Genomic DNA, 22,765 nt, shown 5'->3' on the forward strand with positions numbered 1-22,765 from the left:
ACCGCAGAAAAGCCGCCCCTCTCCAACGCGCGCTTCTCCCACACCCCCCTCGGCGCGCTTCCGCCGGCCGCGCTCCCGGGTCCTGATCGAGCGCGCGCCCCCGGCTCCCCCGCCCGCGCCCGAGGGGCGGGACCGGCTCGGCTCCCCCGGCGCCGCCGCCTGCAGCCCCCTCCCCTCGCCTCGCCTCCTCGCCGCTGGCGGCCGCAGCACAGCTCCCGCCCGGGCCCCACCCCAGGCGACCCTGCGAGGAGCGGCGGGAGGCCGGAGCCGGAGGTGAGCGCGACGTGAGCAGGTGGAGAGGCCGGGCGCGGGCCAGGCCCGGCTGGGGGAGGGGTCGGGCCCGGACGCAGCTCTTTGTCTCCCGGAGCCCGTTCGCGGGCAGCGGGGCCGCTCTGCCTCCCGGCAGGTGCAAGCATCCCTCGGGAAGGCCGGGGGAGGCCGCTGGATGGTGGCGGGGAGACCCGGGCGTGCACTTCGGTCTCCCGCATCTGGAGCTTGTGGTACCCCTGCTCTAGAGGCTGGCGGTATGGGTCCCTGAGGGGGCGAGAGGTAGGGGTGTGGAGTTCGGTCCTGAATTGGAGCCGAGGCGGGGAAGGCGGCGGGCTGGGGCGGGCAGGGCCTCTCCGCTTTGGGGAAAAGCGGTGGGGGTTGGGACTTGGGGACAGCGAAGAGCAGCAGGGGCTGGCGAGTGGGTGTGGATGCGTGGGAGCCGAGCGGATGGAAGCCGAGGCCGAGGTTTAGGTGTCCATGGTTGTCGATGCTGGGAAAGGGCATCGAGGTGCCAGGGTCCAGGTGTCTGGAGGCGGCATAGCTGTCCAGAACCTGGAATGAGGACCGGTTTGTCTCTTCAGGTGCAAAATGGACAAGAGGGACAAGGTGAAGGCAGGGGGCGCCGTGCGGACACCAGCTGCTCGCCTTCCTGGACTTCTGACCCCCAGGCCTCCAGGCTCTCCTCGACCCCCTCCCCCAGTAACCCCCGCAGCCCTCCGAGTTCTGGGAGCTGCGGAAGCTGCAGGGCGAAGGCGTCTGGCAGAGCGAGCCGGGGGCACCGGCGGGGCCACTCTTCCCGAGTCTGCTCCCAGGGCGGGACCAACTCGGAGTGCTGGGACAAGTTCTCGGAACCCAGGTACCCCAGCCTCCTTCCTCAGCTCTGACCCCATCTTCCCTCCTCATTGCTCCTACTACCTGCCCCGTCTCCCCTTCACCACTACCTCTCTGGGGCACCTTTGACTCGGCCTTCTCCCTGCAGTCTCCAGACCCCCAGCCCCTGGGAGAGGCGAGCGTGTTCCTCCTGCCAAGAACACCAGCCCAGGTCCTGTTTCTAGCCTAGGGCGCGCCAGCGGGACCACCAGGTAATGTGCTCCCTCTCCCCCAGTCCCCTAAGCCAGGGTTAGCATCACAGAGTCTGGAACATTTTATTTTACACAAGTTGGGGCGTGGGAGCACTTGTGTCCAGGTCTTTGGGCACAAATTGGGTGAAAGCCATTATTGTTCCTCAGAGAGGATGCATGCCCATTTCACAGATGGGAAAATAGAGGCTTGGGAAGACAAACAAGGATCTAGGGCTCTACCCTGAGCGTGGCCCCTTCTGTCTCCAGGCCAGGCCCTCTTGGCCAGAAGGGACTCCGGACCCCAGGGGAGGAAACTGTGGCCAGAGGAAAAGCTACGGAGGCTCCCAAAAGGAGTGCCCTGAGCGCTGGGGCACGGAGAGGTACGTGACCTGGAGAGGAGTGGGGTTCCTGGCAGCAAGAGGGACCGGCTCAGAGGTATCGGTGACCCTTGGCCTTCTACTTTTTCTCCAGACACTTCTGGGCCTACCCCAGGAACCCCCTCCCCAGCCATGGCCCGTCGATCCCGGGCTGCGGGCACCGAGGTGGGGCTCCCTCGGCCAGCTCCGAGTGCCCGGCCACGGCCCCCAACAGAGGGCCCCCGGAAATCAGTGAGCAGCGCCTCGGAGCACAGCACCACCGAGCCAAGCCCGGCTGCCAGGATGCGGCCCAGCGCCGGTGGGGGTCTCCAGAGGCCAGCCTCGCACCCCCTGAGCTCCAGCACCACCCCTCTCTCCTCTCCAGCCCGTTCTGGGCCCTCAGCCCGCGGAACACCCAGGGCTCCTGCGCATCCCTCGCAACCCAAGTCTAAAGGGCTCCAGGCCCTGCGTCCCTCGCAGGCCACACCCCCAAAGAAGGACTCAGCCCCAGCACTGGGCCCTCTTTCTTCCTCTCATTTGGCCAAACCCTCTCCACCGGGTACCAAAGCGAGACCCGTACCACCTCCCTGCAACGCAGCCACTCCCCTGCCAGCGACGTTCCCTCCCTCTCCACCGGTCACTCCCCCTCCGCCAGCCGCGCTCCAAAGTCAGGCCCTGCCCACCCCGCCGGCTACGCCCCACCCGCAGAATCGAACCAGTCCGCTGGCCACGCCCCTTCCCCTAGCCCCTCCTTCTCCCTGTGCTCCACCCCCTCTACAGACACTCCCCTCACCACCAGCCACGCCCCCCTCGCAAGCTCCACCCACAAAGCCAGTTACATCCTTTCCAGAAGCAGGCATGTCTCCCCTGGCCACAGACGATTTTGTGGCTCCATTCTCTCCATCAGTTTCATCCCCTCTGCAGAGTATGCCCCCCATCCAGGCTAATCTGGCGTTGCCCTCTCTTCCGATTCTCCCCTCTCCCTTGGGCACACTTCCTCTGTTAGCCATCTCTCCTCTACAAGGCCCTGTTTCTCCAGCAACATCTCTGGGGAATCCGGCCTCTATCCTGGCCACAATCCCTCCGCCAGGGCTTTCTGCTCTGACCACGCCCCCTCCGCAGGCCAGTCCGTCCCCATCGCCCCACCTTCCCCAGGCCACGCCCCACATTCTGGCCACTCTTCCTCCGCAGAACTCTCCACTTCTGGCCACATTGCCTCTGCAGGCCTCTCCCTCTCCTCTGACCACAGTCTCTCTGCAGGATCCTCCTCTAGTTTCTCCCTCTCTTTTGTCCCCACCACCTCTGCCGGCCCCGCCCTCACCCCTCGCCCCGCCCCACCCACAGGCCCCACCGTCTCTGACCACGCCCCCTATGCAGGCTCCGCCCTCTCTCCAGACCATTCACCCAATACAGGTTTCACATTCTCTGGCCTCACCGTCTCTGCAGGCACCTTCCTCTTCAGGTTTGTCATCTCTGCAGGCCACAACTTCTTTAGACTCACCCCGTCTGCAGGCCACACCTTTCCTGACGATGTCCCCTAGTCAAACCCAACCTTCTTTGACCTCGCCTCCTCGGCTGGCCTCTATTCTTCCTGCTTCACCCCCTCTGCAGGCTCCATCTTCTCTGGCCTCCCACCCTCCTCAGGCACCTCCGTCTTCCCTGATCACGCCCATTATGGAGACTCAATCTTCCCTAGCCCCGCCCTCTCTGGAGGCACCTCCTGCTTCCCTGACCACGCCACCACTGGAGAACCCACCTTCTCTAGCCCCGCGCCCTCTGCAGACAGCTTCTTCTTCCCTGTCCACACTCCATCTGGAGACTCCACCTTGTCCAGCTCCACTCCCTCTGCAAGCAACACCTTCCTCATTGACCACGCCCCCTCCGGAGACCCCATCTTCCATAGCCCCGCCTCCTCCACAAGCCCCACCTGCTCTAGTCTCACCCCCTTTGGAGGGCCTGCCCTCTCCCCCTCTGTCCCCTTTGGCCACGCCCCCTCCACAGGCCCCACCTGCCCTGGCCTTGCCTCCTCTGCAGACCTCTCCCTCTCTTCTTGCCTCACCTCCTCTGTCTCCCTTGGCCACACCCTCTCCACAGGCCCCAACTGCTCTGGCCACGTTACTTCTGCAGGCCCCTTCCTCTCTCCCTGCCTCACCCACAGTGTCTCCTTCGGCCATGCCCCCTCCACAAACCCCACCCACTCTGGCCGTACCTCTGCAGGCCCCACCCTCTCCCCCTGTCTCTCCCACAACGTCTCCTTTGGCCACGCCCCCTCGACAGGCCCCACACCCTCAGGCCGCACCTCCTCTGCGGGTCCCGCCCTCTCCCCCTGCCTCACCTCCAATGTCTCTTTTGGCCGCGCCTCCTCCCTCTCCCCCTACGTCACTCCCTGGGCAGGCCCCTTTCTCTCCCTCCGCCTCACCTCCAATGTCTCCTTTGGCCACGCCTCCTCCACAGCCCCCACCCACTCTAGCCGCGCCCCTTCTGCAGGTCCCTTCCTCTGCGCCTGCCTCACCCACCCTGCAGGCCCCTCGCCGTCCCCCAACCCCGGGTCCAGATACCTCCGTCTCGGGTCCACGGCTGAGCCTGGCGCTGGCCCCTGGCCCGCCGCCGCCGCCCTCGCGCAGCCCGTCCAGCACGCTGAGCGGCCCGGACCTTGCCGGCCACAGCAGCAGCGCCACGAGCACTCCGGAGGAGCTGCGTGGCTACGACAGCGGGCCCGAAGGTGGTGCCGCAGCCTCCCCGCCCCCCGACGCAGAGCTCGCCGCCTGCCACCCGGCCGCCTGGAGCCGAGGCCCCGCTCCACCGCTGGCGCTCCGCGTAGCCCCAGGTAAGGGGCACCTCGGACCTGGCCTGGCTGTGGGTGGGGTTGGAGGCGGGGCTTCACAGCTCGTGGTCCGGACAGCTGAGTCTGGGGTGGAGCTTAGGCAAGGGGGCGGGACCGTGAGGCGGGGGCGTGGCTTATCACGCCCACGGCCCACCTGGCGTCTCTCCCCGCAGGTGCGCAGCTGCCGTGGCCTCCCGCTGCCGGACCAGGCTCTGCTGAGGGTCTGTGCACCATCTACGAGACTGAAGGGCCCGAGTCGGCGACCCCCGCGCCAGGCGCCCTGGATCCGGGGCCCTGTCCCGGGCCCGGGCCCGGCGCGGGCAGTGAGAAGGCGGCGGCAGGGGCCGGGGCGGCGGCGTCCTCCCGGAGCCCGAAGCAGGCGCGCCTAGGCGAGCTGCCACTGGGGGCGCTGCAGGCGAGCGTCGTGCAGCACCTGCTGAGTCGGACGCTGCTTCTGGCGGCGGCCGAGGGTGCCGCTGGCGGCAGCGGCGGGGGCCCAGGAGGCGCGGGTGGTGGTGGCGTCACGGGGGGCGCCCGAGCTGCACTCAGCGATGCGGAACTCGGCCGCTGGGCAGAACTGCTGTCTCCCCTGGACGAGTCCCGTGCCAGCATCACCTCGGTCACAAGCTTCTCTCCGGACGATGTGGCCTCCCCGCAGGGTGACTGGACCGTGGTGGAGGTGGAGACCTTCCACTGAGCCAGACTACAGCCCCGCCTGCTTCAGCCCACCCCTGCCTTAGGATCTGCTCCTCCGGCTACGCCTGTTTGTCTTAGACCCCGCCTCCACTGCCCTGGAAAAACGCTCGGTGGATCGGTCTCAGCCCTCTAGAGCCTGAGTCTTTCGGCCCAGGCTCTACCCCTGCCTTTGGCCTCGGACGCTCGAGACCTAACCACAGCTTTGACGTAGGCCCTCCTCTCGAGCTCCGCCCCTTTGGTCTAGGACACACCCCCTTTCCTCGAGCCTCGCCCCGTGTCCAGTGTATTGCCCACCCCGCACAGCCTGAGTTTGCAATAAAACTGGGACACCGGGGCCTGCACACTTTCTCTGTCGCCTCGAGGGCCGGGGTAGGGGGCCTCCAGGGGTTGAGCGGCGGGGGGACCAGGCCAGGTAAGGCCTTGCTGAGGGCTGTGCGAGAACTGGTTGGAACTCTGGATAAACAGCGGTTTTCCTCTTGTGGGAGAGAAGGGGCAGGCCAGGTGGGGCTACGGCGGGTCCCGGCGGAGTCCGAGCCATCTGGTGTGGTGCACCCATCCGCATGCGTGAACTTGGGCTTCTTGGTGTCTGACTTCTGGTGGAAACGTTTGGCGCAGGAGGGGCCTGGCTGGGGCTGTGCGTCAAAGTAGATGAGCCAGTGTGTGGCCGAGATGAAGGAGCAACTGGAACACTTTTCTATTTTATTTATTTATTTTTTATTTTATTTTGTTTTTGAGACCGAGTCTTGCTCTGTCACCAGGCTGGAGTGCAATGGCGCGATCTCAGTTCACTGCAACCTCTGCCTCCCGCGTCAAGTGATTCTCCTGCCTCATTCTCCCAAGTGACTGGGATGGATGTGCCACCATGCCCAGCTAATTTTTGCATTTTTAGTAGATACTGGGTTTCACCATGTTGGCCAGGATGATCTCGATCTCTTGACCTTGTAATCCGCCTGCCTCGGCCTCCCAAAGTGCTGGGATTAGAGATGTGAGCCACCATGCTCAGCCTATTTGTTACTCTTTTGCGACGAAGTTTTGCTCTGTTTGCCCAGGCTGGAGTGCAATGGCGCAATCTTGGCTCACTGCAACCACCACCTTCCGGGTTCAAGTGATTCTCTTGCCTCAGCCTCCTGAGTAGCTGGGATATAGGCACATGCCACCACACCCGGCTAACTTTTGTATTTTGGGTAGAGACAGGGTTTCACCATGTTGGCCAGGCTGGTCTCAAACTCCTGACCTCAGGTGATCTGCTGGCCTCAGCCTCCCAAAGTGCTGGAATTATAGGTGTGAGCCACCACACCTGGCCTGGAACACTTTTCAAACTCGATGCAGGGAACTGGCACTCCAGGGGAACAGGTGGGAAGCTTGGAGGGGGCCGAGGCAAGGACTCGGACCCCTTCCCATGGCCCCTTGGCGGGTGTAGTGTCCCGGGACAACTGCTCTGGTAGGGGATTGCAGGACAAAGTGGCCTCTCCCAGGGCTGGGTGGGAGATGGGTAGTCCTCACACTGTACCTTCTCTCTGGGTGTCCTCGAAGTGCCACGGGGGGCATCCCACCCCTACAGGCATCCTTTCCCTGTTGCCTTCTTCAGGCATTATCAGATTTCCAAACGTCTTCACAGGCCCCTTCTAATCAGTTTCCTGCCCTTCCTCCCCCAACTAACCCCAACTCTAACCTCCATCTCAGTCACCTTGACCCTGGAGCCTCTCAGTCCAAGCCTGGTCTCTCCCTGTTCCCAACTGCCCCTACAAAGACCTCCCCCAATAGGCTCCCCCCATCGAGTCTCCTGCATGGCACCAAGAATGATGGCACATCCCCAGGTGGGTAAGAAGACGGTGGGATCTGGCGTCGGGCCCTCAGCCCTGCCTCTGCCCCTGGACCGAGTACCCTTATGCCCTTCTGTGGCCCAGTTCCTGTGAGTCACAGACCAGCAAGCTCTGTCTGTCCCCATCCCAGAGAAGTCAGGCCCTGCCCACCCTCTGGGGTCCTACCCCAACCTGGGGAGTCAGCAGGGGTGGAGTTACTGTGGGAGCAGGAGGGATGGACAGTGACTGTCAGGGTCTCAGGGTTACATCTGTACCATGTGTGTGGCCAGGAGAGCTGTCACATGATAGGACAGTTCATGGGACAACCAGGGTCATGTCGTTTGCTTGGCTGTTATGCAGGCATGGGGCACTTGGCATGGGGGCAGGGGTACTTAGTGGACCCACACTGGGTGCAGAGGACATGCCCTGACTGGCATCTGCCTGAACCCAATTAAGCTTCTGCCTCTAGGGGCCAAGCTGGGTGGCTCATGCCTGTAATCCTGGCACTTTGGGAGGCTGAGATGGGTGGATCACCTGTGGTCAGGAGTTTGAGACCAGCCTAGGCAACATGGTGAAACTCCATCTCTACTAAAAATACAAAAAAAAAAAAAAAAAAAATTAGCCAGGTATGGTCACAGGTGCCTGCACTTCCAACTACTCGGGAGGCTGAGGGAGGAGAATCACTGGAACCCGGGAGATGGAGGTTGCAGTTAACTGAGGTCATGCCACTGCACTCCAGCCTGGTCGATAGAGTGAGACTACATCTCAAAAAAAAAAAAAGTTTCTGCCTCTAGGAAGCTTTGCCTTGCCACTCCTGGCCTGGCTCTGTCCTCCGCCCCTCCCTACCACTGCTGCCCAACAGCTGGGACTCTGCCGCAGCTCTGTGGGGAACCCTACAAAGGACCCTCTTTCTGTCCCCCACTCCCTGTCCTCCCTGCACTAGCCTCCCTCACAGACTCTGTGGTCCATCTGATGGGGCCCTCTCACCTAAGCCCTCCATGGGCTCCCCATAGCCCCCAGTCCAAAGCCCAAAATCCCTCTCCTGATGTGAGCAGTCCCTTCTTGATCTTGCACGCCCAGGCTTTCCTGTTCCTCCTTCCTGGGAACCGTATGCCTCCTGCTGGTTTGATCTGCATGCTTTTTTCCCTGGAAGAGGTCCTGACACCACCTCCTCCAGGAAGCCTTCCCTGATCTTCCTGCACATTTGTCTATTGAGCACTTACCACATTAATGCAAGCTCCCCCCTGCCCAGTGCCTGTCTCCTCTGCTCTACTAGAGACCCCCTCAGAGCCAGGCACAGGGCGGAGCACCCCAGGACGCCCCTGGAAGTGTGAGCAGAATGCATGCAACTGGGTCCTGTGCTTCCTGAAGCCCAGCAGTTTGGTGTGCCTCTCTCTCCTTCAGGAGAGTCCCAAGTTGATTCACCAAGGTGGGAAACCAGGCCCTGCCCCAAACTGAATGCCCTTCTGTCCTCGCCCACTCCCATTCTATGAGACTGTGGGGAGCTCCCGAGGGCAAAGACAGCCCTGCCTTCCCTCCGCATGGTTTTCAGTCCCAGGGCTGGGGACCCACCGCTGCTTGTGATTCTCCTTCCAGCCCGCAGGCCAGTCCGTGACTCTGTAAATACACTTTATTTTCCATCTTTCCTGCCTGGGCGGCATGTGGAGTGAACAGGCAGTGTGCAAAATGGTGGTGGGCAGTGTGGGGGACGCGTGGGAGAGCCCCGAGGGTGCCTGCCCCAGTCCCCAGGCTTCATAACACTGAAGAGTGGGCGGCCAGGAAGGGGGGACAGAGCAGGGGTCCCCACCCTAGGAAGCGCCAGGGAGATTGCTTGTGACGCTACTCTACTGGAGGCTCCAGGAGCACCGAGGGGGTCAGCCCCCAGGGTCAAGAGACCTGGGGGGGTGGGGAGCAGGGAGGAAGGGGCCTGGGGGGCATCATTGGATTTTGGCACCGTTCTCAGCTCTGATTCAGCAGAGACCATGGGACCACCAGAAGGAGGTGAGGGGAGGCCACTCCACTGGGAAGGTCTTGCCTGGGGGCCTGGCCCTGGCTGAGGGTGGGGCTGGGGACACAGGAAGAAAGGGAAGTACTACCGATGGAGGCCAAGGACCCCCATAGAGATACCCCTCCATCACTGGCCAGGATACGGGGCGCGAGTGTCTCCCAGAGGAAGATGTAGGGTGCTGGGGAGAAGGGTCTCTTCACTTCCTTGAAGCTGCTCTGGCCCCAGAGAAGCAGGGAGACTTCCCGCTGGCCACCCACTCCCCAGGCAGCCCAGCACACAGTATGGGGGACTTTGGTTTCTGCTGCAGGGGCCATGGTGCCTGCACCAGGCAGGAGAGGCCGGCCTGGCCTTCTGTCCCCAGCAGCCTGATTCCCCTAGAGACGGCCAGGGGATAGTCAAGGGTCACCTCCTCCCAAGGAGTGTCGTGGGGTGCTGATGTCCAGCCCAGAGCTAGCGCCCTCCTTCCTCAGGCCTCATCTAGCTCCTGGGTGCTTCCCAGTTGTGCCGCCCCTGTCCCAGAAGGAAGCCTGCTGGGAGGTGGGAGCTGCCTGCTCATTCAGTGCTGGGACCTCTGGGTCGTCTGTCCCCGGCCCTCTGCCCTCCTGTTAAGAGGGCAGTCAGCCCCTCCAGGCATCCCTAGAATGCCAGAGGGCCCGGAGGGGTACAGACCAAGATGGGTAAACACTGCTGAGGAGGGAGAGCCTGCCCTGGGGTCCTGAGGCCCCAGGCCGGACCCTGCCCTCTGTGCTGCCTCGCTTAGGGGTGGCTGAGCCACAGAGGGCACGGAGTTTGTCAAGTGCAGCAGGTGGGGGGCAGAACACGGACGGCCCGGGTGCCCCCCTGGCTGCGGCCTCCCGCCTCCGGGCGCTCGGGGTACGGCCTCAGTTGTCCAGGCCCTGGCTGTAGGGCGCGGCCAGCTCATCGGGGTCACTGTCTGAGCTGCCCTCGCTGTCCTTGGCCGGCCTTTCCAGGTGGCGGAAGAAACGCGCATCGCGCGGGGACAGAGGATACAATGCGTCCTGCAGGGCCGCGCCCACGCCTACGCCGAGTAGCTCCTCGTCTGACGACGGCAGCGAGTCCTCGTCCAGGTGCCGCGCCAGGCTCAGCCCATCGAAAGCCAGCGGGTCCTCGAAGGGCGGCGGGCCTTTCAGCAGCCGCACCTGGGGCGGAGGACGGGCGCTGCAGGCGTAGACCGGCCTTCTGTCCCGCCCTCCCAGCCACATCCTCAGCAAGGCACCGGCGCTTGGCTCCTCCCGGGCCGACGACACTCAGGCCTGTCCCCGGCATCCCCGCGCCAGCTCACCTCGGCCTTCAGTTCCTCGATTTGGTCCTTGAGCTCTCGGATGTACTGCGATGAGTCTGAGTGGTTCAGCTGGCCCTGGATGCGGCCCTCCTCCCTCTGCCGGGTGGGCCAGGTCACGAGGGGTCAGCGCCAGGCTGGGCCGGGGGTCCGGCCCAGTCCCTGACCCTGGCCCCGCCCTCGCCTCTCACCTGGATCTCCAGCTCAGCGATGCGCTGCCGCATCTCGGCCACCGCAGCCATGCTGTCCGCCTCCCGCAGTCGCACCGCCATCACCTCCTCCTTGCTCTGGGGTCGGAGAAAGGAGGGCGGATCAGTGGGCGGAGCGGGGCCGCGACGAGGGGCGTGTCAGGGGGCGGGGGCGCACGCGGGGGCGGACCAGAAGGCGGGACCGCGGGCAGGGGCGGATTGGGGGCGGGGCCTCATGTAGGGAAGCGTTCGGGGGCGGTGCCATGGGCAGGGCAGGGCCCCGAGGAAAGGTACCTTGCACTCGGCTTCCGCCTGCTTGCGGCGGCTTTCGCTGAGCTGCGTTTGCAGCCCCTTGTTCTGTGCCGCCAGATACTGCAGCTTCTCCTGCAGCGCCGCGCGCTCCGCCTCCACGCGGTTCAGAAGGTTGCGGTGGATGTGGTCCTGGGGGTGGGAGGCAGGGAGGAGGGAGGACAGAGGTGGTCAGAGCCTAATCCAGGGGCCTGCCACTGACACCACGCCCCTCCCCCGACGGGCAGCCCCGCCCCCCCAGCCCACCTGCGTTTCGAGTTCCACCACGCGCTGCCGCAACTCGCGGCCCTCGGCCAGGGCCTGGGCCTCGCGCAGACGTACGCTCATCAGCTCGTCCTGCAGATCGCCCAGGACCACCTTCCGTGGGGACTCCTTCCAGCGGCCGCCGCGGGCCAGATGGGCCTGGGGGGTGATGTAAAGAGGCCGGGGCGGTCAACCTCCGCCCAAGAACCCCGAGGGGACGGCCCCAGGGGGGTGCTCTGCCCGCCGGCGCCCACCTGGCCCTCACCTGCCAGGTGTCCGAGAGCTCCTGCAGCTGCAGTTTCAGCTCCCGCGTCGAGGCCACTGCCTGGCCCTCTCGCACCTTGAGCGCCTTCAGCTCCTCCTGCAGCTGCGCTACGTTGTTCTCGTCGGGCAGCGAGCTATTCCTCTGCGGGGAGAGAGGGGTCAGGGCCTGGCGGATCAGCGCAGCCGCATGGCTCTTCCTGCAGGACCAACGTCCGCAGCCACATTTCCTTCTGAGCTCTGCCTTGGGAGGCTCAGATGGTGGAGGGCCGTGCCCTGGACAAGGTCCACAGCAAGCGGACCTGCCTGTGGAACCCGGCTGGAGCTCCTCGGCTGTAAAATGGGTGTGGTAACAGTACCTACTCTCACAGGCCTGTCCTAGGGCAACCCCCATAAAGGTGCGTCCTGCACACACGTGACTAAGAACCCCCAGGTCTGAGATCCACCCTCTCAGGGACATGATCAGATGGAGGACCTGCCCCAGCAGAAACACCCTGTCTGCCCTCCAGCCCCCAGGCCAGGCCACACCAGGCCAGGCAGTCCCTCTTCCTGGGAACAGGCTCCATTTTTTAAGATGGAATCTTGCTGTCCTGGCGTCCCAGGGCTCAGTGATGGACGATTTGTGCTTCAGGACCCAGCTTTCTGGATGAGGTCTGCACTGACCCATGTTTGGGTCTAGGGCTGGGATGGATCTAGCAGCGTGTACTGGAGGCACACTTCCCTGTGAAGTGGAGGGAGGTGGGAGGGGAGCCTAGCTCTTGGCTGGTGATGGAGGCCTGGAAGCAGATGGCCTCTCAGTCCTCCATTTGGGAGGAATCCCAAAATAGTGCAGGCTTGAGGGGGTGGGGCATGGCTCCTGCTGAATGTGCAAATGGGTCCCTGGGTGCTTTCCTTCCTCTGGGAGCTCTGTGGGAGAGTAGACTCAGTGCTAACTCAGAGAGCAGTTGGGGAGGGACTCAGAAGGCCTGGGATGGTGTCACCATGGCAATGTGTAGGGAGGCAGACCTAATGGGCCTGGGTCTTCCTTTCTCTCCTTCTTGTCCTCCTCCCCTATCCCCCTCTCTCCCTCCTGCCTTCCTGGAACCCAGTACCTGGGGAAAACACGCACAGGTGGGATGGGGGTATCCAGGAAGCTCATAGAAGCTACCACGTTGCCGGAGTTTGCCTAATACAGGAGGGTGGGCATGCCCCACATGGGGTCATGCTGTGTGTGCACGTATGTATGCGTGTGTGCATGGGGGTGGGGGATTATGACCTGGTTCATCCCCAAAGCTTACCCAGGACCCCTCCTGTGCCCCAGGGTCCCCCCGACGCCTGCCTGCCTGCCTCCCCATCACACCTTTTCCATGTCGAGAACCTTGTCCTGCATCTCCCGAAGGGCCCCAAGTGTCTCTGTCTCCCGAAGCTTTGACTGCTCCAGCTCTGTCTCCAGGTGGGACACGAAGTCCTCTGTGAGGCGTGGGTTCTCCTGAGGGAGGCAGAGAGCTGCGTGGGGCCCCAGGCCACGGCTGGGGGATGGGCAGCCTCCCCAGTGCCCTTAAGCAGAGAAGGGGGCCCAGGCTTGGGGTGTCCTGGGCTGGACACCCTGATGCTCAGAGCAGAGGGCCTAGAGGTCCTGGCACCCATGCAGCTGGCCTGGCCCAGCTTCTTCCCTGGAAAGGCTGAACAGAGGGGACATTCTGAAAGTGGACTTGATTGGCCTTCAGATGCCCCAAGGGACCCCAGTGACTGGTTTTCTGGACTCACTGGTGAGAGTGGGAGATGGGTTCCTACTGGGTGGTCATAATCCCAGCCACATGGTGGGTGAGGCCGGGGCTGGGGCGGGACCTGGAGCTGTGCCCCTATCTCTCCAGCTCTCTCCTCTACATCCTGCCCCCCCATTTTAAAACAGGGAAGGATGGGGAAAGAGTTTGTGGGGATCATCCTCTTGCTGTGCCCTGGCTTCTCAGAGGTTCCCCAGTGGGGGCCCCCTGAGTGATGGACACTGCCACCTGGACCTGAAAAAGGACACCTGGCCCCTGGGGTGGGTGCTGAGCTCCCTCTCACTGTCCCTGTAACCTGGTAGAGCAGTGCTCTGGAGGACTGCCTCGGCCCTCCCAGCCACCCACCCTCTTCCTGTGGGTCTCTGAGATCCATGTTTGACAGTGGCCCTGCCTTGGCCCAGATGGCCTCCAGGCCCCGTGTGGAGGCCCTGCTAGACTGTGGCTCCTCTGGGCCACCTCATCTTGCCTGCAGTGGCCTCCTTTTGGGCCTGAGGAGATGGCCCTGGGCCTCCCTGATCTCTGCATCCCCCAAGGCCAGAACTCAGGGATGGCTGGCAGAGTCTCTCTGACTGGTCTGAAAGTGGGCATCATGCGGTGGATGGGATCAACCCAGCCTCAGTTTCCCTAATGTCCATGCTGCCTCAGAGCAAGGTGGGACAAGAGTGCTCAAAGACTGTGAGGGCTACAACGCCAGCATCATACCGATGCGGTTCACAGGGACAAGTGAGAAGCAGTGAGAAACAGCTTCCCCTCCCCTCCCCTCCCCTGGAGCAGTGGATCAGCTAGAATTCCCGGGCCAAGGCCAGAGCCACAGTCTCTGGGCCTGGGGGTGGAGGGGGCACCTCTGGATTGGATGGCTCTTCTTTCTCAAGCACCCCGTGGTTTCTCCAACCCACACCCCACTGCCAGGCCCTGCTGGGTCAGGTTAGGATGGCAGCAGGGCCTACAGCATCCCTCCCTGCCTCTCCAGGGCATGTGTTGCTGTGGACCTTCAGGGCTTAGGGCTGCAGCCACCAGTGGTCCCTGCTGGGTGCAGCTGCAAAGTTCTTTTTTTTTTTTTTTTAGATTGAGTCTTGTTTTCTTGCCTAGGCTGGAGTGCAATGGTGCCATCTCAGCTCACTGCAAGCTCCTCCTCCCTGATTCTAGTGATTCTCCTACCTCAGCCTCCTGAGTAGCTGGGACTATAGGCGCCCACCACCATGCCTGGCTAATTTTTGTATTTTTAGTCAAGATGGGGTGTCTCATGTTGGCCAGGGTGGTCTGGAACTCCAGACCTCAGGTGATCTGGACGGCTGACTGTCGCACCCTCCAGGGCCTCCTCTGCCTCCCAAAGTGCTGAGATTACAGGTGTGAGCCACCTCACTGTGTCGCAGTTAAGTTCTAAAAGCTTCCAGGAGAAGCAGATCTTGGGGTGGGGCCCCAGCTCGTGGGCCTGCCCATCACGGGATCCAAAGTTGATGGCCCACAAGAGTTTCAGGGTGCCCCCTCAGCCCCACCCTGCCGGCTCAGAGCTTCCCAAAGAGCCCCAGACTGCCCTGCTCCCATTCTTCATGGCTGGCCCCCAGGGGACACCCAACAATCCTTCAGACCCTGGGGAGAGGTAAGGGCCTCCGTAAGGAGTCACAGCCCTATCTGCTGCCTGAGACACGGAGGGAACCCTGCAGGGACCACCCGGTCTTTCAGAGGCCTCCGTGCTGAGGCTGGGGGCTGGGAAGTCAGATACTGCAGACACCCCACCAATGTGGCAGGAAATGGAGATCAGGATGTCGCGGAATGTGGAGCTGCTGGGGGAGAATCTGGCTTGTCTCTGGGTTCCCCTTACCCCAGAAAGGAACAGGAGGGCCAGGGGCTGAGACTGGGCAGATCTGAGCTCTGAAAGAAAACCGCGGGGCGGGGGCGCGGGGCGTGCCCTCGGCAGTCCCGCCCCCGCGCCCGTACCTGCTGCTCCTGCAGCTGCCGGATAGTGCTCTGCGCCTTCTGCAGGTCTTCAGCCGCCGAGCTGCACTGCTGCCGCACCACCGCCAGCTCCCGCTTGATGACGTAGTTCTCCTCCGCCTCTTGCGCCCGTGTCACTTGCCCCTGAGCACAGAGAGGACCGGGGGAGGGGGAGGCCGTGACCCTCGGCTCCCACCCCAGGCCCTGCCTCCCGCCACAGGGGGAGGTCCAGAGAGTGGAGGAAGGGGGAAGTGAGGGGGGCCTCCCGTACTCAGAGCCTGGGATGGGCGCCCCATTGGGCCTGGGGACGTGGGTGGGGGACAGGCAGGAGTAGGACACCTGGAGGAGCCTGGAGGAACAGAGCCAGCCCTGGGCTTGGAGAGCTCCATCTCCTTCCCCACTCTGTCTCTCGGTCTCTGCTCCAGGTGGGGTCCTTATCCAGGAGCAGGGGCACAGCGAGGCCACCTGTGCCTATTCATGCCGGACTCTGCCGGTGAGGGTGAGGATCTGGGGACAGCTGAGGTCCCGGCAGGACAGAGCTGGGCTCCTGGGGGCATTCACCTCTCCCAGGGGCATCTTCTCCAGTCCTGGGGTCTGGGGCCTCCACCTGTCTGGGGCTAAGACCCCTTTCCCCCACGACCTCATCTTCATCCCCTACCCAATTTGGGCCCCATTCCAGGCTCAAAGCCACCAGGTGGCGGGTGGGAGCGTCCAGATAAAGCCATTCAAGATGAGGTGGCAGCAGAAGCAGGTGAGCTAGAGAAGGTGGGAGCAGGCATTGCAGGTAGGAGCAGAGAGCAGCAGTGTCGGGGCCAGGGCACCTGTGTGCATGTGTATGTGCGTGTGTGTGTGTTTGTGACCTCAGGACTGCCACACACCAGGGCCTGATGTGAATCTGCTCTTAGGTTCCCCAGCCTTCCTGGGTCCCCACCCTGTGTTGCCTGGAGGAAGCTTTCTGTACATGCGTGTGGACATTCACACCCAAACATACAGACACCCCCTCCACACACATGCTTCTCCCAACTTCACATGCCCCATCCCGGGGAAGCCTCTGTGTCCCCCCAGAAGCGATCCCCAGCTGCCCCATGCATGGCGCCAGGCCTGCCCGCAGGATGGCAGGGAAGAGGTGGTTACTGGCTGTCGTGTGCAGGGTGCAGGGAAGGGGCCAGGAAGGAATCCAGAGAGGGGATAAAAAGCTACAGTACCTGGATTAACCTATCAGCCAGAGCAGCGCTCTCCTACCCGGCGAAGGGGATTCCCAGCGACAGGGGGAGGAGGCAGAGCGGAAGGCGCGGGGACAGGAGAGGGGAGACAGACAAGAACCACTTGTCACTAACGCAGTGGACTATCTCTAGAAGCGGGGGAGAGAGGAGGGAAGACCAGAGAACCAGCAGGAGAGGACCCGGAGGAAGACCAAAGCCAGAGCCAGCTCCATCCTGGAGAGGGGTTCGGTGTGAGCGGGGAGGTCGGGGATGTCCGCGGCTGCGGGGGAGGCCGCAGGGCTGGGAAACCCACTGTCTCACCCTCCAGGGCCAGCCGGGAGGCGGCTGGCTGGAAAAACTGTGGGGGTTGGGGGGGAATTTCGGCTTCATGCGGACCTCACGGATAGTAGGGGAGGAGAGGGGTGCTTTTTAATTTTAAGGCAGAACAAGGCTTTGGGGTGAGGGCAATCAAATCCGGTTGCCGACCCACTTCCCGTGGCTAGTGGAGGGTCAAGTGAGGACGAGTAAGGAGCAGGAATTGGGGGCTCCCGGGGCTGGGGCTCAGCGAGCCCCCGATTCCACCCCCATCCTTAACATGTTGGGGAGCGGAGTCCGGGCTGCGGCTCACCACCGTGGCGCCACGCTCCTCCTCCACTCGATTTCCTTTCCTTTAAGGGCAAGACTTCCAAATTACAGGGTAGGGTGCCTTGTGGCCCGTCAAAGCAGCAGTTCTCCCTCCTCCTTACCCCTCCCCATCCGCGCAGCTGGGGAGGGCGCGGAACACAAATGGATTCCCGTGGCTGCAGGCCACTGCGAGTTTTAACTCGCCTGCACTCCAGGATTAATCACAATACGAGTCGCCCCCAGTTATAGGGCACCCCAAAGAGGGTTCAGGTCGGGTCTTGGGCCTGAGGCAGGAGGGTAGGACTACTTAGTCCTCCAGAGAGGAAAAGGCTCGGAGGATTCGGGCCCCAGGTTGGCGGCCACGCCCCGCATGGTGGACCACGCCCCACGGCGACCTGGTCCCCACGGTGCCCATAACCCTCACCTTCTCCAGGGTTTCAATCCGCTGTTTCAGGAGCCGGTTCTCCGTCCGAAGCCTCTATGGGTGTGGGGGGAGAGCATGTCATAGCCCGCTCCCGACACCCATCTACACGCACCCCTCATTCACCCACCGCCAAGGTCAGTCCCCTTAGGGCCAGGCCACATTTCCGGTCAGGGCGCAGCCAGCATCTTACGTTCTTGGTCAGCGATTTCAGAAAACAGGGCCAATTCCTGTTCAGACTGGCTTGATTTTTTTAAAAAAAGTTTTAAAACAAACCTGGGTTCAGTAAAAATAACAGTGAGTGCATTCATGGCCGTGTGTGTGTTTGGGGGCCGGTCAGTACCCATACCCACTCAGAAGACTCCATCCCACCCGTGGGTCAGTCTGCCCAGGGTTGTGGGGGAAGCCGCTGTCTCAAAGCCCCCAGGCACCCCTCACTGCTTTGCCCCAAGAGCCCGGGTTCAATTCCGGGGGCAGGCGCCTCTTCGAGTCTGGGTCCAGGGTGCTGATCACTCATCCTTCCTCGACAATTACATTCCCATGACCTGGCAGGGAGCAAGCTGTCCCCTTTGTTTTTCACTGTTCCCTGGCTGGGGTTTTGAAGATGTCTCCCTTGCTCTTGCCTTCCATTCTGTGCTTATAGATTTTGGTTAGATATTTGCAGTTTTAGGCCAGACGCAGTGGCTCATGCCTGTAATCCCAGGACTTTGGGAGGCCGAGGCAGGCGGATCACCTGAGGTCAGGAGTTCTAGACTAGCCTCTAGTAAAAACAGAAAAATTAGCCAGGCGTGGTGGCGCATGCCTGTAATCCCAGCTACTCTGGAGGCTGAGGCAGGAGAATCACTTGAACCCGGGAGGCAGAGGTTGCAGTAAGTTGAGATCACACCACTGCACTCCATCCTGGGCGACAGAGTGAGAATCTGTCTCCAAAAAAAAAACAAACAAAAAAAGATATTTGTACTTTAGGTTCCCCCAGGAATCTCTGCGGAGCAGGTGAGGTTTACAAACGAGTTGCATCTTGTCTACCTGCATCCCCCTACTTGATACAAAGGTGGTGCAGAAATTGTTTAGATTGGCAGGTGAGTCAGGGTCCTGCCACACTGCAGGTCACGCAGAATATTTCCTGGGTTTCTTCTGGGAAGAAAAGGTGATGGAAACACCCAGAACATTCCCAGGAAGCAAATTCAGTCAGAGAGAACTGCAGACTTGATAGTCATTGATGCAAGTCATGTGAGGAAACTGAGTTGTCAAAGTGTGGCAGGGCATTGCCCTAGTCCCTCAGCTCGGCTGGGTCAGAGCTATTTCAGGCACAGGTCTCTGATCCTCATAGCAATCTGCTGCCCTGATCCCTGGCTTTCCCTGTCATCTCTCTGGCTTCAACCTGATGTGCTTCAGCATCAAGCACAGCTATCCTTGCAGAAGCTGCATGTACCTTTTGTATTTATTTTAATATTTTTGTAGAGATGGGGCTTTGCTATGTTGCCCAGGCTGGTCTCCAACTCCTGGCCTCAAGCTGCCCTCCCACCTGGGCCTCCCAAAGTGTTGGGATTACAGGTGTGAGCCACCATGCCTGTTGGAGCTGGATTTGAACCCTGGTCTGCTGGGCTCTAGTGTTAGCCACTGTGTGGCTATGCCCCTGAAGAGGATGAAGCCTAGCTGTGTTGGGGTTGTGTCTGTGTCTGTTCCTATCACTGCACTGGTGCCCTCAGTCTCAGCTGTGACTTTGGTACACAGCAGGTGCTCAATAAATGCTTTTTCTTTTTTTTCTTTTTGTCCTCTGAAGTGAATGAATTGGACCAATTTTTTTTTTTTTTTTTGAGATGGAGTCTCGCTCTGTTGCCCAGGCTGGGGTGCAGTGGTGTGATCTCAGCTCACTGCAACCTCTGCCTCCTGGGTTCAAGTAATTCTCCTGCCTCAGCCTCCTTAGTAGCTGGGATTACAGGCATGCACCATAACGCCCAGCTAATTTTTGGATTTTTAGTAGAGATGGGGTTTCACCATGTTGGCCAGGATGGTCTTGAACTCCTGACCTCAAGTGATCCACCTGCCTTGGCCTCCCAAAGTGCTGGGTTTACAAGTGTGAGCCACCTCGCCCGGCAATAAATGCTTGTTGAGTAACTAAAATCACGTGTAAAGGGAAGAACGCACAGGGAAGGAGAGAGCAGCTTTGCACAGTTGGGGAACCCCCTGACCTAGCAGGGCTGGCGGGGGAGATGCCCCAGGAACCAGGGGCCCCAGATAAGCACCTGCACCCTGCCCTACACACCCTGGTGTCTGGGCCCTGCTTGGGGGCTCCTCCACTGCAGCCTTCTTGAAATTCCTCCAGCCCCAGGCACGCTGCTGCCCCTGGCCTTTAGCCCTCGACTCCCTGGGCTGGGAGCCTCTGCCCAGGTCAGCCTTGCCCGCCGTGTGCACATCCTTGTCCAGAGCATTTAGAGTCCACACTCTAGTTCAGTGGTTTATTGATTGCTTTCCCATGATGTCGGGGCGCCCCAGCAGGGCAGGGACCTTGACTGTCTTGGTTACCGCGGTGTCAGCCAGGGGAGGTGCCCACACGCTGGCCTAAGAGGTGAAGGACGGCACAGGTGGGCAGAGGCCTGTCCGCCAAGGACGGCCAGGCCTGCCTGTGTGCTGGGCAGGCCTGCCCCCTAGCGGCCGTTCTTTAGAGTAGGGAGGGCAGCCCCCAAGGGCCTCCCATCCTTGTTCCTGCCCCTGGCCCCTGGACTCACTTTAATCTCGATCTGCTCCTCCATCTCCTTGCTCTTCATGGCTGCGTACTCCTTCTCCAGCCTGCAGAGTAGGAGAGCCCTGTGGTTACTGTCATGTCCTCGGGATGTACCCCCTTCCCACCAGTACCCTGGTCACCCAGCAGGCACCGACCTCTTCATCTTCTTGGGGTTGTACTTGACCTGGTAGGCTTTGAGGACCAGCTTGTCTGGGCAGCTGTCGAACTGGTGGGGGATCACTCTCTGGAAGTACTGTGGGGACACAGCCGGTCACCAGGTCACGGACACGCAGGCCCTAACCACCAGGGCTGCCTGAGCCTTGCTGCCCTGGGGGGGCGGGGGCAGGAACCAGTCTGCCCGGGCTGTCGCCATGTCCTCTACGCCATGTCCTCAGTGTTTGTGGAGCAACAGTGTGAGGAGAGGGAATGAGGGGCTGCCTGCAGCCAAGGCCTTGGTTCCAGGAGAAAAGCAAGGCAGATGCTGGCTGTGGTGGCTCATGCCTGTGATCCCGATGATTTAAGAGGCTGAGGCAGGGGGGAGTCGCTTGAGCCCAGGAGTTTGAGACCAGTGTGGGCAACATAGTGAGACCCCATATCTATGAAACAAACAAAGAAACAATAGGCTGGGGGCGGTGGCTCACGTCTGTAATCCCAGAACTTTGGGAGGCCGAGGTGAGTGGATCTCCTGAGGTCAGGATCAAGACCAGCCTGACCAACATGGAGAAACCCTGTCTCTGCTAAAAAATACAAAAATTAGCCAGGCATGGTGGTACATGCCTGTAATCCCAGCTACTCAGGAGGCAGAGGCAGGAGAATCTCTTGAACCCGGGAGGTGGAGGTTGCGGTAAGCCAAGATCGGGCCATTGCACTCTAGCCTGGGCCACAGAGCAACTCTGACTAAAAAAAAGAAAGAAAGAAAAAGAAAAAAAGAAGAGCAGACCAAGGAGGCTGTCCTGGGAGTGAAGTCTGAGGGTCGGGGAGCTGACACAGGAGACCTTCATGGGGGAAGGAGGGTGGGCATACTGGGGGCCTGTGCAAAGGGTTAAGGTAGGCTTAGGGGGGACACAGTTCCCACTCCCGGCCCAGCTGGGCCCCTCTGGCAGCTGTGGACAATGCCCGCCCGTGTTCATGGACACAACCGTGGCCTTTGTGCATTCTTCCTTGAAGCACCAGCTGGAGAACGCCGGGAGGGGGCAGGGGCCCGAATGGTAGAGAAATGGCGGTGGGAGGCAGGCTGGCCAGCAGCAGGGCCTCCGGTAGGCCAGGCCTGGGCAGGGCAAGGCGTGAGGTTGTTGAGACCCCACACTCCCTCCTGTGCTCTCACCAGGCTGGGGGCAGGGTGGGGAGGCCCTCATGGTCAGCCAGACTCATGATTTGCCATCAGGCTTCAGGCTACCTGCAGGGTTGCGGGCAGGAGATGGGCAGTGGGCCTCCCAGGGCTCAGCGTGGGCCTGGGCCTCCTATCTCCCTGCACCCAGGCTGCTGGCCCTGGACTGTATCTGGCAGAGCCTGGTGGAGTCCCCTGGTCCCTTAGGGAGACCTCAGGGGACCAGAGCAGATAGGAACAGATCAGGGATGTCAGGCACACCACCTTCCGCCCTCGAAGCCAGGCCCTTTCTGTCACTTGAGAGGGCATCCTGTGATCTGGAGCCCCTGGCTGGGGGCAGCCCCACCAGCCCTGACCCTCCCGGCCCACCTGGGACATCCCCTCCATGTCCAGCTGCATCAGCTCCGCCTGGTTCACCTGCAGCAGGGCGAGGCCCACTCGGAACACGATCTCCAGCCCCTGCAAAGGCGGCAAAGGCAGTGGGAGGAGGAGGGCAGGAAGGTTCCTGTTCCAGCCACCCCCAGGAGGCTCTCTGCCCTCCCCAGCCCCGCCGGTCCTCACCTCATACATGAAGATGTCGAAGACTCGGGTGGCAACGGGGAGTGGGAAGGTGGTCAGGAACAGTGTGAGGAACCAGGACGAGGCATACATAGATGTGTGGAAGCTTTGGGAGCGGAAGTGGGTGTTGAGGTCTGGGAGCTGCTCCTGGAGGGGTGGGAGGCCAGGTGGGCACAGTGAGGGGGATGCCCTCCCACCCGGGGGTGCTGGGCTTCAGTGTCCCCACCTCCAGGGAGCCTTCCTGGACTTGCGCTGGGCAGCCCAAGGCTCCCTTCCTGGTGCTCCCTCAGCACTCTGTCTGGGGGAAGCCAAAGTTCAGAGCTTTGAGCAGCAGGGGCGAGGACCAGGCAGGGGTGGCAAGAGCTGTGTGTGTCAGGGGCCTGCCCTGGGTAGGCCATGTGCTCGTGGCAGCTCATGGGGTCCTCATGACAGCCTCAGAGGGTATGTCTGAGGCTGGGGGAGTTGGATCACTCCCCACAGACACCCAGAGAGCCAGAGGTGGAACACGGGCGAGTGGCAGTCCCTAGCCCTGGGGGAAGCCCCACCCTCACCCTGTTATGTGAACCACCAGTCGATGTACCTCTCTCAGCCCCCAGCATAAAGCTTTGTGCAAGCTATGTTTGACTGGCCTGAACTCTAGACAGCCAGAAAGTGGCAGACAGCTGGGGAAACTGAGGCTGGGGAAGGTGTTAGGATCCCGGGCTTCCTCCCAGCACCAGGGGCTCTCCGCACCCTGGGTTTGCAAGCTTGGCTGTGGGAGAACTCCACTACCCAGCCTGGGTGGGGTGGCGTCTTCTCTGCAGCCCAGGCCTCCCGCTTGTGGCATTACCAGGCCCCCTTAGGCTATAGTACTGCCCATGCTCCAGGGCAGGGGAGAGGGCTGTCACATCCA

General features: G+C 61.7%; 2 protein-coding genes across 4 annotated transcripts in view; one reads left to right on the forward strand and one right to left on the reverse strand.

Annotated features, from left to right (window-relative positions):
* The first annotated feature begins 709 nt into the window (after positions 1-709).
* PRR36 (proline rich 36) lies at positions 710-5,535 on the forward strand. The gene is made up of 5 exons (XM_012436440.2): positions 710-1,126; positions 1,250-1,352; positions 1,599-1,711; positions 1,803-4,514; positions 4,685-5,535. The coding sequence occupies exons 1-5, from the start codon at positions 859-861 to the stop codon at positions 5,206-5,208; spliced, it is 3,720 nt and encodes a 1,239-aa protein (XP_012291863.2). The 5' UTR covers positions 710-858; the 3' UTR covers positions 5,209-5,535.
* Positions 5,536-8,624: 3,089 nt separating this feature from the next.
* EVI5L (ecotropic viral integration site 5 like) overlaps positions 8,625-22,765 on the reverse strand; it is a 32,491-nt gene continuing 18,350 nt past the window's right edge. For 2 of the 3 annotated variants that reach the window (XM_064381966.1, XM_064381967.1), the window contains exons 7-20: positions 21,877-22,020; positions 21,685-21,774; positions 20,144-20,241; positions 19,993-20,053; positions 17,267-17,320; positions 16,222-16,254; positions 15,020-15,160; positions 12,658-12,786; positions 11,323-11,463; positions 11,061-11,216; positions 10,800-10,946; positions 10,509-10,604; positions 10,321-10,416; positions 8,625-10,177 (exon numbers count right to left, since the gene is read on the reverse strand). In XM_064381966.1, the coding sequence (XP_064238036.1) occupies positions 9,899-10,177; positions 10,321-10,416; positions 10,509-10,604; positions 10,800-10,946; positions 11,061-11,216; positions 11,323-11,463; positions 12,658-12,786; positions 15,020-15,160; positions 16,222-16,254; positions 17,267-17,320; positions 19,993-20,053; positions 20,144-20,241; positions 21,685-21,774; positions 21,877-22,020 (1,665 nt within the window). In that variant the 3' untranslated portion in view covers positions 8,625-9,898. The remainder of the gene's footprint in view (positions 10,178-10,320; positions 10,417-10,508; positions 10,605-10,799; positions 10,947-11,060; positions 11,217-11,322; positions 11,464-12,657; positions 12,787-15,019; positions 15,161-16,221; positions 16,255-17,266; positions 17,321-19,992; positions 20,054-20,143; positions 20,242-21,684; positions 21,775-21,876; positions 22,021-22,765) is intronic. The other variant, XM_064381968.1, reaches the window with a different exon arrangement.

This window comes from Aotus nancymaae, unplaced genomic scaffold (assembly GCF_030222135.1).
Source record: "Aotus nancymaae isolate 86718 unplaced genomic scaffold, 86718_ANA_hifiasm-v0.15.2.pri h1tg000028l, whole genome shotgun sequence".
NCBI classification, from domain to species: Eukaryota; Metazoa; Chordata; class Mammalia; order Primates; family Aotidae; genus Aotus; species Aotus nancymaae.

Coding starts and splice junctions, on each gene's coding strand:
- PRR36 (XM_012436440.2), top strand. CDS start 859: ATGGACAAGAGGGACAAGGTGAAGGCAGGGGGCGCCGTGCGGACACCA. Junction 1,127..1,249: donor GACAAGTTCTCGGAACCCAG/GTACCCCAGCCT, acceptor TTCTCCCTGCAG/TCTCCAGACCCCCAGCCCCT. Junction 1,353..1,598: donor CGCGCCAGCGGGACCACCAG/GTAATGTGCTCC, acceptor TTCTGTCTCCAG/GCCAGGCCCTCTTGGCCAGA.